Genomic DNA, 14377 nt, shown 5'->3' with positions numbered 1-14377 from the left:
AATTAGAATGTGTTGGAGTCTAGTATTGGTGGGCGTTCATTGTCTGAGCATACGCAGTGCAAATACATGCAAGGTACGCTCTGCCAGCAGGCGCATGTTCAGCTTGGCGAAAGCTGTGCAGCGCTGCCAGAGGTCAGTGGGGGACAGTTCACCAGTCACCACCTCTGAGTTTTGTTATGGGGTGTTTGGCGAAGTAGTGCTATACCCGATAGAGGGATGTATATATATATATATATATATATATATATATATATATACAGTGTATATATCTATATACAGTGTGTGTGTGTATATATATATATATATATATATATATATATACATACAGTATACGCTCTGCTGTCACTGCTGTAAGCACAGGGAGGGGATACACTATTGAGACTAAGGGGTACATTTACTAAGCAGTGATAAGAGCGGAGAAGTGAGCCAGTGGAGAAGTTGCCCATGGCAACCAATCAGCACTGAATTAACATCTATAATTTGCATACTATAAAATGATACAGAGCTGCTGATTGGTTGATGGGGAAATATCTCCACTGGCTCACTTCTCCGCTCTTATCACTGCTTAGTAAATGTACCCCTAATTCCTTATATCCCTGTCCCTGGGGTATCGCCTCTTCTGCAATTTACACTCAAATAAAGAACAAATGCGCACGTGTGTGTGGCGCCAAGCTGCCTTAACCCCTTGCGTGCCAGGGGCGCCTGTGGCCATGTGTGCTGGAGGGATTTACGTATAAAGGGGGTGACGGGATGGAATTTACGCTGCACTATAAATGGACATTTTCAGGTAACCTCGAGGCCTGTAATGTCCCCTATTCAACTTGTCTGACAATAAGAGACAAGTTGAGAGAGAGCTGTAGACCCCCACCCTCTGTGCTGGGGGTGTCCAATGCCCATCTCCTGTCCCTGATTTGCAGAAGAGGAGTGTTCCTGCTCTCCAGCCGGGGTTGAGCTGCTCCTAGCCTGGCAGTGGCATTCTCAGGAGCACTGGCAGAGTGCTGGTGTAATGAGCATCTCACACCCCGGGCATATAATGCAGCATTCCCCCTGCTTGCAGTGTGTTGCAGCAGGCTGCGTGCAGTGGGGGAGGTGCTAGGGCTGATCAGGCAGTGTAATTTTATACATTACTGAATCAGTGCAGGCGAATCCTGGAGGGGAGACGGCTACATCTTGGCTTCAGACTGCATCGCAGGATCCCATCCCAGCCATGCTCTGAGACGGCTGCTCCACATATACCTGCATTGCTCTCTCCATCTGGGTGACTGACAAACTCCATGTGGGGATGGCTCTGGTCATGGAACCTATTAGCAAGTGGAGCCCTAAGCAAGTGGTGGACTGGATGAAAGGTAGGGTAGCATTTCTGCATGGGGTGCATCCCTGTCCTGTGTCACCCACCTGGGCTGCCAGGGGGGATGTGGAATTATGCACAGCGGTGCTATATGGTACAGTATGTGGCAGAGGCTATATATAACCGTGCAATGCCTGGCAGGTGAGGGGGGGGGGGGCACACATCTCCTACACACAATCCTCTGCTGTGTCACACACAAGCACCCTGGACATTATATGCACAGGGCTAGGAGACTGGCACAGAGCGGGCAGATTCCTGTATAGATCTGTGCTGGCCGATAGCTGGCACCCCCTCCTCACAGGGTATGTCACATATCATATAGTAATTCCTGCTCTCTGCCATTGGCTGACAGGTGCGAGGGGGATCTCCTGCCTCTGTCACTTACACAGGTCTGATACATGCAGATACATGAGGGGTTACACACTCATACGTATACCAGCGTGTGCAATATATATCTGTATCACAAGCAAATACACTGCCAATGTCCTGTCACTATATGTATGTGTGTATATGTCTAATATATATCATTTTATCTTCTATAATGTCTCTGTGGACCTGGGCGCTGGACGCACACTCAGGCAGGAGTGTAACAAGCGAATATGCTGCGCTTGCACACTGTATACTCTGATTACGGCTTATTGCTATACAGCACAGTGCACGCTTGTTTATAGAGTGGATACAGTACATTACAAGACACACACACACACACACACACACACACACACACACACACACACACACACACACACATATAAAATGTGTGTGCATACTGCATATATACATATGTGATTGGGCTTCTGTTTAACAACATATGAAAAAAAAAACATTTCTGGGATTAATGTTCCGGACCTTTATGCTGGTGCTTTAATGAGAACATACATTCCTGTCCCTGTGTGTGCTGTGTGTAGGGACAGGTGGACTCTGTAGATGATGCACTGGTCATATGGATGGTTTATGTAGATCAGACCCACAAATACTCACTTATACGTTGTAGTGTTTGCACTTATTCCTGTCTCTGGTAGGTATGTAGGTATATATACTGTAAGTGTGTACTACATGGATGTGTGTGTGTGTGTGTGTGTGTGTGTGTGTGTGTGTGTGTGTGTGTGTGTGTATTAGAGGTGAGTGGGTTCGGATGTAATGCCAGAATTAACGCCAGTTCGGTTTTATCTGGATTTTTCTGATTGGCTATCCAAAACACGTGACATCCGTGTGCCAATAAGATGCCGTTTAGAGAATGGAGTAAATCCGAGTAAAACCGAACCCGCTCATCTCTAATATATATATTATTATTATTATTATCCTTTATTTATATGGTGCCACAAGGGTTCCGTAGCGCCCAATTACAGAGTACATAAACAAATAATCAAACAGGAAAACAGCAACTTACAGTTGATGACAGTATAGGACAAGTACAGGGTAAATAAACATAGTTACATCAGCAGATGACACTGGAATAAGTATCAGGTGGCAGAAGACTGCTGGATGTGGTGCAGTTGAAGATTATTAAAGTAAGAAAGAATAAGCACATGAGGGAAGAGGGCCCTGCTCGTGAGAGCTTACATTCTAAAGGGGAGGGGTAGACAGACAGGGGTGACACACAATGGGGTACATAGAGAGCGTAGAACAGAGGGTTAGGATGAGATTTGGCTGGGTTTGGTGAAGAAGTGGGTCTTGAGAGCCCGTCTGAAGTTTTGTAGAGAGGTGGAGAGTCTGAGGGGGAGAGGTAGGGAATTCCAGAGAAGTGGTGCAGCACGTGAAAAATCTTGGAAGTTGGAGTGGGAGGAAGTAATCCGTAGGCAGGAGAGTCAGCGTGTGTTAGCAGAGGGAAGAGGACGGGTGGGAGTGTAAAGGAAGATAAGGTCAGAGATGTAGATGGGAGAGGAGTGGGTGAGGGCTTTGTAAGCGAGTGTGAGAAGCTTGAAATGGATTCTGAAAGGGAAGGGGAGCCAGTGAAGGTCTAGTAAGAGAGGAGAGGTGGACGTAGTGCATTTGGTGAGGAAGATGAGCCGGGCAGCAGCATTGAGGATAGATTGGAGTGGAGAGAGGTATTTGTCAGGAATGACAGTCAGGAGGAGATTACAGTAGTCCAGTCTGGAGATGACCAGTGAGTGGATAAGAGTCTTAGTAGCATTCTGGGTCAGAAAGGGTCTGATCCTGGAAATATTTTTTTAGATGAAAACGGCAGGTTTGTGAGAGGTGCTGAATGTGTGGTTTGAAGGAGAGGGAGGAGTCAAGGATTACTCCAAGACAGCGCACTTGGGGGCTAGAGGAGATAGTAGTGCCATCAATAGATAATGAGATTATAGGAGGTGAGGTTATGCGGGAGGGAGGGAAGATGATAAGCTCGGTCTTAGACATGTTAAGTTTAAGAAAGCGCTGGGACATCCAGGAAGAGGTAGCAGAGAGACAGTTGGAGATACGAGTGAGGAAAGCAGGGGAGAGGTCTGGAGAGAAAAGATAGATTTGGGTGTCATCAGCATAGAGATGATATTGGAAACCAAAAGAACTAATGAGCTTACCTAGTGAGGACGTATAGAGAGAGAAGAGAAGAGGACCAAGGACAGAACCTTGGGGTACCCCTACAGTTAGTGGAAGTGAGGGGGAGGTGGAGTCATGAGAGGAGACAGAGAATGAACGGTCAGAAAGGTAGGAGGACAGCCAAGAGAGGGCAGTGTCGCGCAGACCAATGGAGTGAAGGATTTGCAGTAGGAGAGGATGGTCCACAGTGTCAAAAGCAGCAGAGAGATCAAGTAGAATAAGTATAGAGTAGTGTCCCTTAGATGTAGCAGCATGGAGGTCATTGCATACTTTTGTAAGGGCAGTTTCAGTGGAGTGGAGAGGACGGAAGCCAGACTGGAATGGGTCTAGCAGTGAGTGTGAGGAAGGAAAGGAAGTAAGGCAGCTGTAGACAATACGCTCAAGGAGTTTGGAGGCAAAAGGGAGGAGAGAGATGGGTCGGTAGTTGGAGAGAGTGTTTGGATCAAGGGTAGGTTTTTTAAGAATAGGAGAGATGAGTGCATGCTTGAAGGCAGAGGGGACAGTGCCTGATGAGAGGGAGAGATTGAGAAGGTGGGAAAGATGGGAACAAGCAGAAGGAGAGAGGTAGCGGAAGAGGCGGGAGGGGATAGGGTCAATTTGGGAGGTGGTGAGGGGACAGGAACGAATGAGGGCCAAGACTTCCTCTCCAGATGCATGGGAGAAAGATGTCAGAGTTGGTGCGAGGGATGGGGAGGGTTGGTAAGGGATGGGAGAAGGCTGGTTACTGATGGACTGGTGTGATGTGATGTCCTGACGTATGGAGTCAATTTTGGATGTGAAGTAAGTGGCAAAATCAAGAGCAGAGAGTGAGGAAGGGAGACGAGGTGGAGGTGGGCAGAGGAGTGAGTTGAGAGTGGCAAAGAGGCGCCGGGGGTTGGAAGACTGGGAGGAGATGATATACATATATATATATATATATATATATATATATATAAATATTATATATCTGATGTTAGTACGGCGGTGCGATCTCAATATACAGTAGCCTGGAGTGACAATATTTGAATTTTTAATTAATAAGTAATAGTCATGGGCACGTGATCTAACCTTTATTATTTAGTTACGTTTCCAGCGTATCCATTTATACCTTTTGTCAGATAACCATCAGTGTCGTTCTCAGCACCCATCTGAGCTGTGACCAGGAATTCTTAGCTGAGAACTGTTTCCATATCAATATATCACAATGTGTCAACCAAACATATGGGAGTTTCTGGGACCTAGGTCAGCATCTGGTAGAGTTTCTGAGACCTGGGTCAGCATCTGGGGGTGCTTCTGTGACCCTGGGCAGTACCTAGAAGTGTCTCTGGTACCTGGGTCAGCAGCTGGGAGAGTTTCTGGGACATGGGTTAGCATTGGGGGGAGTTTCTGGGACATGGGTCACCATCTAGTAGAGTTTCTGGGACATGGGTCAGCATATGGGGAGTTTCTGGGACCTGGGTCATCATCTAGGAGAGTTTCTGGGACCTGGGTCAGCACATGGGGAGTTTCTGGGACCTGAATCAGCACGGGAGGAGTTTCTGGGACATGGGTCATCATCTAGGAGAGTTTCTGGGACCCGGGTCAGCACATGGGGAGTTTCTGGAACACGGGTCAGCACCTTGGGAGTTTCTGGGACATGGGTCACCATCTAGGAGAGTTTCTGGAACCCGGATCAGCACATGGGGGAGTTTCTGGGACCTGAATCAGCACCTGGGGAGTTTCTGGGACATGGGTCACCATCTAGGAGAGTTTCTGGGACCTGGGTCAGCACATGGGGAGTTTCTGGAACATGGGTCAGCACCTGAGGAGTTTCTGGGACATGGGTCACCATCTAGGAGAGTTTCTGGGACCCGGGTCTGCACATGGGGGAGTTTCTGAGACCTGAATCAGCACATGGGGGAGTTTCTGGAACACAGATCAGCACATGGGGGAGTTTCTGGAACACGGATCAGCACATGGGGGAGTTTATGGAACATGGGTCAGCACATGGGGGAGTTTCTGGAACACGGGTCAGCACATGGGGGAGTGTCTGGGTCCTGAATCAGCACATGGGGAGTTTCTGGAACACGGATCAGCACATGGGCAGTTTCTGGAACACGGGTCAGCACATGGGGGAGTGTCTGGGTCCTGAATCAGCACATGGGGAGTTTCTGGAACACGGATCAGCACATGGGCAGTTTCTGGAACACGGATCAGCACATGGGGTAGTTTCTGGAACATGGGTCAGCACATGGGGGAGTTTCTGGAACACGGATCAGCACATGGGGGAGTTTGTGGACCACGGATCAGCACATGGGGGAGTTTGTGGACCACGGATCAGCACATGGGGGAGTTTCTGGACTATGGATCAGCACATGGGAGAGTTTCTGGAACACGGGTCAGCACATGGGGGAGTGTATGGGACCTGAATCAGCACATGGGGAGTTTCTGGAACACGGATCAGCACATGGGGGAGTTTCTGGAACATGGGTCAGCACATGGGGGAGTTTCTGGAACACGGGTCAGCACATGGGGGAGTGTCTGGGTCCTGAATCAGCACATGGGGAGTTTCTGGAACACGGATCAGCACATGGGGAGTTTCTGGAACACGGATCAGCACATGGGGGAGTTTCTGGAACATGGGTCAGCACATGAAGGAGTTTCTGGAACACGGGTCAGCACATGGGGGAGTGTATGGGTCCTGAATCAGCACATGGGGAGTTTCTGGAACACGGATCAGCACATGGGGGAGTTTCTGGAACACGGATCAGCACATGGGGGAGTTTCTGGAACACGGATCAGCACATGGGCAGTTTCTGGAACACGGATCAGCACATGGGGGAGTTTCTGGAACACGGATCAGCACATGGGGGAGTTTATGGAACATGGGTCAGCACATGGGGGAGTTTCTGGAACACGGGTCAGCACATGGGGGAGTGTCTGGGTCCTGAATCAGCACATGGGGAGTTTCTGGAACACGGATCAGCACATGGGCAGTTTCTGGAACACGGATCAGCACATGGGGTAGTTTCTGGAACATGGGTCAGCACATGGGGGAGTTTCTGGAACACGGATCAGCACATGGGGGAGTTTGTGGACCACGGATCAGCACATGGGGGAGTTTGTGGACCACGGATCAGCACATGGGGGAGTTTCTGGACTATGGATCAGCACATGGGAGAGTTTCTGGAACACGGGTCAGCACATGGGGGAGTGTATGGGACCTGAATCAGCACATGGGGAGTTTCTGGAACACGGATCAGCACATGGGGGAGTTTCTGGAACATGGGTCAGCACATGGGGGAGTTTCTGGAACACGGGTCAGCACATGGGGGAGTGTCTGGGTCCTGAATCAGCACATGGGGAGTTTCTGGAACACGGATCAGCACATGGGGAGTTTCTGGAACACGGATCAGCACATGGGGGAGTTTCTGGAACATGGGTCAGCACATGAAGGAGTTTCTGGAACACGGGTCAGCACATGGGGGAGTGTATGGGTCCTGAATCAGCACATGGGGAGTTTCTGGAACACGGATCAGCACATGGGGGAGTTTCTGGAACACGGATCAGCACATGGGGGAGTTTGTGGACCACGGATCAGCACATGGGGGAGTTTCTGGTACATGGGTCAGCACATGGGGTAGTGTCTGGGTCCTGAATCAGCACATGGGGAGTTTCTGGAACACGGATCAGCACATGGGGAGTTTCTGGAACACGGATCAGCACATGGGGGAGTTTCTGGAACATGGGTCAGCACATGAAGGAGTTTCTGGAACACGGGTCAGCACATAGGGGAGTGTCTGGGTCCTGAATCAGCACATGGGGAGCTTCTGGAACACGGATCAGCACATGGGGGAGTTTCTGGAACACGGATCAGCACATGGGGGAGTTTGAGGACCACGGATCAGCACATGGGGGAGTTTCTGGACTATGGATCAGCACATGGGGGAGTTTCTGGAACACGGGTCAGCACATGGGGGAGTGTATGGGACCTGAATCAGCACATGGGGAATTTCTGGAACACGAATCAGCACAAGGTGGAGTTTCTGGAACATGGGTCAGCACATGGGGGAGTTTCTGGAACACGGATCAGCACATGGGGGAGTGTCTGGGGGAGTGTCTGGGTCCTGAATCAACACATGGGAGTTTCTGGAACACGGATCAGCACATGGGGAGTTTCTGGAACACGGATCAGCACATGTGGGAGTTTCTGGAACACGGATCAGCACATGGGGGAGTTTGTGGACCACGGCTCAGCACATGGGGGAGTTTCTGGAACACGGGTCAGCACATGGGGGGAGTGTATGGGACCTGAATCAGCACATGGGGAAGTTCTGGAACACGGATCAGCACAAGGGTGGAGTGTCTGGAACATGGGTCAGCACATGTGGGAGTTTCTGAAACACGGATCAGCACATGTGGTAGTGTCTGGAACCACGGGTCAACACATGGGGGAGTTTTATGGGACCTTAATCAGCACGTGGGGAGTTTCTGGAACACGGGTCAGCACATAGGGAGTTTCTGGAACACGGATCAGCACATGGGGGAGTTTCTGGAACACAGATCAGCACATGGGGGAGTTTCTGGAACACAGATCAGCACATGGGGGAGTTTCTGGACACGGGTCAGCACATGGGGGAGTTTCTGGACACGGGTCAGCACATGGGGGAGTTTCTGGACACGGGTCAGCACATGGGGGAGTTTCTTGACACGGGTCAGCACATGTGGGAGTTTCTGGGACCTGAATCAGCACATGGGGAGTTTCTGGAACACGGGTCAGCATCTGGGGAGTTTCTGGAACACTGATCAGCACATGGAGGAGTAGGTAGGTTTTGCGACCCGGGTCAGCATCTGGATGAACGTCTAAAATCCAGGGCACGGTGTGTTCATCATGGGGAATAGATCTGGAAGACTTATGTAGAGGCTTACTCTCCCTCTTCTGTACCTTTTTGAACATGATTGCACAGATGGCATATACAAGGTATAGTTGGGGGGGGAGGGGGGGGGTACTAAAACTTGTATTTGGGATTATTGGATATACCTGTCCCTGTTATTGGGACTGTGTGCAAACTTTCCACTTTCCAATGAATATTGGTCTTAAACTGTTATGGTCAATCTACGGCTCTCCATCCTATCCTAGGAGGGCATGCTGGGGCTTGCAGTTCTGCAAGAGCTGGGTGAGTCACAGGTCGCTCAAACCTACTGTATGTCTGGTCTAGAACAAAGACTAGTAGGGAGAGATGGCTTTTGCAGTTCCAAAAAAGACTGGGGTGGCCAAGGTGCAATGTGTGGTCTGAGTGGTGGAATGAGGTTACTGTCTTGTCTTTGTATTATTATAAGAAAAAATTGCGTGAGACCCTAAAATGCAATTGTACAATCGGCGGAATTCAGATTGTAACAAAACTTTTGTTTCATTCTAATGATGGCTGGTATTTTTCTTCTATGGTGAAACGCAGATCTGTCTTATCATGGCTTATACTCAGCGCTGTTCCTCTGTCGTATGCTGTATACTGTAGTTTTATCTTGTTGTGTATATTATTGACAAATGATCGCCACAGGTATATGAGGGAATGAGTACTTTGTATTGATGAGGGATTACCAGTCTCATAGATTTATATTTACTGTACTTTTTTATCAACCCCTGACCAACTGGATCAGAGACTGTAAGAAATAACATTGCTTCTCTCTAGAAATTATTGTTTTACATATATGTGTATTATTTACAGCTTTCGATGCAGACCTTCGGTATTCAGCTCCAAATTTAATTAATTATACATACTGCAATTTAAGAAAATACAACGTTAACTTTTGGGAGAACTGTATTTATAATGCGCTAGGTACGATATCTGTCCTGCACCACCGCGATCAGTCTGCCGCCTGCTACTCACTGTACAGCGCCTCCTTCTGACATCACCTCAATGACTGGGAGACGCTTTCCCATGGCGGAATGCTGAACTCATAATACCGCACTCACACAGATCTGTACCTGGGGTCAGGTGACCAGTGACACAACCATTACATGTCATTACCAGCACTCACACAGATCTGTACCTGGGGTCAGGTGACCAGTGACACAATCATTACATGTCATTACCGCACCCACACAGATCTATACCTGGGCGGTCAGGTGACCAGTGACACAATCATTATAATGGCATTACCGCACCCCACACAGATCTATTCTGGGGTCAGATGACCAGTGACATAATCATTACATGGCATTAGCGCACCCACACAGATCTATACCTGGGGTCAGGTAACCAGTGACACAACCATTACATGTCATTACTGCACCCACACAGATCTATACCTGGGGTCAGATGACCAGTGACATAATCATTATGTCATTACCGCACCCACACAGATCTATACCTGGGGTCAGGTGACCAGTGACACAATCATTACATGTCATTACCGCACCCATACAGATCTATACCTGGTGAGTCAGGTGCCGGTGACAACAATCATTAGTATGGCATTACCGCACCCACACAGATCTATACCTGGGGTCAGGTGACCGGTGACATAATCATTACATGGCATGTACCGCACCCACACAGATCTATACCTGGGGTCAGGTGACCAGTGACATAATCATTACATGGCATTACTACACCCACACAGATCTATTCCTGGGGTCAGATGACCAGTGACACAATCATTACATGGCATTACTGCACCCACACAGATCTCATACCTGGGGGTCAGATGACCAGTGACATAATCATTACATGGCATTAGCGCACCCACACAAATCTATACCTGGGGTCAGGTGACCAGTGACACAACCATTACATGTCATTACTGCACCCCACACAGATCTATACCTGGGGTCAGGTGACCGGTGACACAATCATTACATGTCATTAGCGCACCCCACACAAATCTATACCTGGGGTCAGGTGACCAGTGACACAACCATTACATGTCATTACTGCACCCACACAGATCTATACCTGGGGTCAGGTGACCGGTGGACACAACCATTACAATGTCATTACTGCACCCACACAGATCTATACCTGGGGTCAGGTGACCGGTGACCACAATCATTACATGGCATTAGCGCACCCACACAGAATCTATACCTGGGGTCAGGTGACCAGTGACACAACCATTACATGTCATTACTGCACCCACACAGATCTATACCTGGGGTCAGTGACCGGTGACACAATCATTACATGTCATTACTGCATCCACACAGATCTATACCTGGGGTCAGATGACCAGTGACATAATCATTATGTCATTACCGCACTCACACAGATCTATACCTGGGGTCAGGTGACCAGTGACATAATCATTACATGGCGTTACCGCACCCACACAGATCTATACCTGGGGTCAGGTGACCAGTGACATAATCATTACATGGCGTTACTACTAGAGATGAGCGGGTTCGGTTTCTCTGAAACCGAACCCGCACGAACTTCATGTTTTTTTCACGGGTCCGAGCAGACTCGGATCCTCCCGCCTTGCTCGGTTAACCCGAGCGCGCCCGAACGTCATCATGACGCTGTCGGATTCTCGCGAGACTCGGATTCTATATAAGGAGCCGCGCGTCGCCGCCATTTTCACACGTGCATTGAGATTGATAGGGAGAGGACGTGGCTGGCGTCCTCTCCATTAGAAATTAGATTAGAGGAGAGAGAGAGATTGTTCAGAGTCAGACAGAGTTTACCACAGTGACCAGTGCAGTTGTTGTTAGTTAACTTTTATTTATTTTAATATAATATATCCGTTCTCTGCTATATCCGTTCTCTGCCTGAAAAAAAACGATACACAGCAGCAGCCAGTCACACAGTGTGACTCAGTCTGTGTGCACTCAGCTCAGCCCAGTGTGCTGCACATCAATGTATAAAAGGCAAAGCTTATAATAATTGTGGGGGAGACTGGGGAGCACTGCAGGTTGTTATAGCAGGAGCCCCCAGGAGTACATAATATTATATTAATTTAAAATTAAACAGTGCACACTTTTGCTGCAGGAGTGCCACTGCCAGTGTGACTAGTGGTGACCAGTGCCTGACCACCAGTATAGTAGTATATTGTTGTATGTATTGTATACTATCTCTTTATCAACCAGTCTATATTAGCAGCAGACACAGTACAGTGCGGTAGTTCACGGCTGTGGCTACCTCTGTGTCGGCAGTCGGAACTCGGCAGGCAGTCCGTCCATCCATAATTGTATTACAATATATACCACCTAACCGTGGTATTTTTTTTCTTTCTTTATACCGTCGTCATAGTGTCATACTAGTTGTTACGAGTATACTACTATCTCTTTATCAACCAGTGTACAGTGCGGTAGTTCACGGCTGTGGCTACCTCTGTGTCGGCAGTCGGCAGGCAGTCCGTCCATCCATAATTGTATTATTATTATAATATATACCACCTAACCGTGGTTTTTTTTTCATTCTTTATACCGTCATAGTGTCATACTAGTTGTTACGAGTATACTACTATCTCTTTATCAACCAGTGTACAGTGCGGTAGTTCACGGCTGTGGCTACCTCTGTGTCGGCAGTCGGCAGGCAGTCCGTCCATCCATAATTGTATTATTATTATAATATATACCACCTAACCGTGGTTTTTTTTTCATTCTTTATACCGTCGTCATAGTGTCATACTAGTTGTTACGAGTATACTACTATCTCTTTATCAACCAGTGTACAGTGCGGTAGTTCACGGCTGTGGCTACCTCTGTGTCGGCAGTCGGCAGGCAGTCCGTCCATCCATAATTGTATTATTATTATAATATATACCACCTAACCGTGGTTTTTTTTTCATTCTTTATACCGTCGTCATAGTGTCATACTAGTTGTTACGAGTATACTACTATCTCTTTATCAACCAGTGTACAGTGCGGTAGTTCACGGCTGTGGCTACCTCTGTGTCGGCAGTCGGCAGGCAGTCCGTCCATCCATAATTGTATTATTAATATAATATATACCACCTAACCGTGGTTTTTTTTTCATTCTTTATACCGTCGTCATAGTGTCATACTAGTTGTTACGAGTATACTACTATCTCTTTATCAACCAGTGTACAGTGCGGTAGTTCACGGCTGTGGCTACCTCTGTGTCGGCAGTCGGCAGGCAGTCCGTCCATCCATAATTGTATTATTATTATAATATATACCACCTAACTGTGGTATTTTTTTTTCTTTCTTTATACCGTCGTCATAGTGTCATACTAGTTGTTACGAGTATACTACTATCTCTTTATCAACCAGTGTACAGTGCGGTAGTTCACGGCTGTGGCTACCTCTGTGTCGGCAGTCGGCAGGCAGTCCGTCCATCCATAATTGTATTATTATTATAATATATACCACCTAACTGTGGTATTTTTTTTTCTTTCTTTATACCGTCGTCATAGTGTCATACTAGTTGTTACGAGTATACTACTATCTCTTTATCAACCAGTGTACAGTGCGGTAGTTCACGGCTGTGGCTACCTCTGTGTCGGCAGTCGGCAGGCAGTCCGTCCATCCATAATTGTATTATTATTATAATATATACCACCTAACCGTGGTTTTTTTTTCATTCTTTATACCGTCGTCATAGTGTCATACTAGTTGTTACGAGTATACTACTATCTCTTTATCAACCAGTGTACAGTGCGGTAGTTCACGGCTGTGGCTACCTCTGTGTCGGCAGTCGGCAGGCAGTCCGTCCATCCATAATTGTATTATTATTATAATATATACCACCTAACCGTGGTTTTTTTTATACCACCTAACCGTGGCAGTCCGTCCATAATTGTATACTAGTATCCAATCCAGCCATCTCCATTGTTTACCTGAGGTGCCTTTTAGTTCTGCCTATAAAATATGGAGAACAAAAAAGTTGAGGTTCCAAAATTAGGGAAAGATCAAGATCCACTTCCACCTCGTGCTGAAGCTGCTGCCACTAGTCATGGCCGAGACGATGAAATGCCAGCAACGTCGTCTGCCAAGGCCGATGCCCAATGTCATAGTACAGAGCATGTCAAATCCAAAACACCAAATATCAGAAAAAAAAGGACTCCAAAACCTAAAATAAAATTGTCGGAGGAGAAGCGTAAACTTGCCAATATGCCATTTACCACACGGAGTGGCAAGGAACGGCTGAGGCCCTGGCCTATGTTCATGGCTAGTGGTTCAGCTTCACATGAGGATGGAAGCACTCAGCCTCTCGCTAGAAAACTGAAAAGACTCAAGCTGGCAAAAGCACCGCAAAGAACTGTGCGTTCTTTGAAATCCCAAATCCACAAGGAGAGTCCAATTGTGTCGTTTGCGATGCCTGACCTTCCCAACACTGGACGTGAAGAGCATGCGCCTTCCACTATTTGCATGCCCCCTGCAAGTGCTGGAAGGAGCACCCGCAGTCCAGTTCCTGATAGTCAGATTGAAGATGTCAGTGTTGAAGTACACCAGGATGAGGAGGATATGGGTGTTGCTGGCGCTGGGGAGGAAATTGACCAGGAGGATTCTGATGGTGAGGTGGTTTGTTTAAGTCAGGCACCCGGGGAGACACCTGTTGTCCGTGG

The 14377-nt window shown here is 47.8% G+C and overlaps 1 protein-coding gene across 1 annotated transcript in view; it reads left to right on the top strand.

Moving 5' to 3' along the window:
• Positions 1 to 963: 963 nt before the first annotated feature.
• Positions 964 to 14377, top strand: part of LOC134949658 (connector enhancer of kinase suppressor of ras 2-like) — a 766590-nt gene continuing 753176 nt past the window's right edge. The window contains exon 1 of the mRNA XM_063938397.1: positions 964 to 1346. Within this exon, the coding sequence (XP_063794467.1) occupies positions 1283 to 1346 (64 nt within the window). The 5' untranslated portion in view covers positions 964 to 1282. The remainder of the gene's footprint in view (positions 1347 to 14377) is intronic.

The sequence above is a fragment of the Pseudophryne corroboree genome, chromosome 8, assembly GCF_028390025.1.
Source record: "Pseudophryne corroboree isolate aPseCor3 chromosome 8, aPseCor3.hap2, whole genome shotgun sequence".
NCBI classification, from domain to species: domain Eukaryota; kingdom Metazoa; phylum Chordata; class Amphibia; order Anura; family Myobatrachidae; genus Pseudophryne; species Pseudophryne corroboree.
This window is presented reverse-complemented; position numbering and strand designations above follow the sequence as displayed.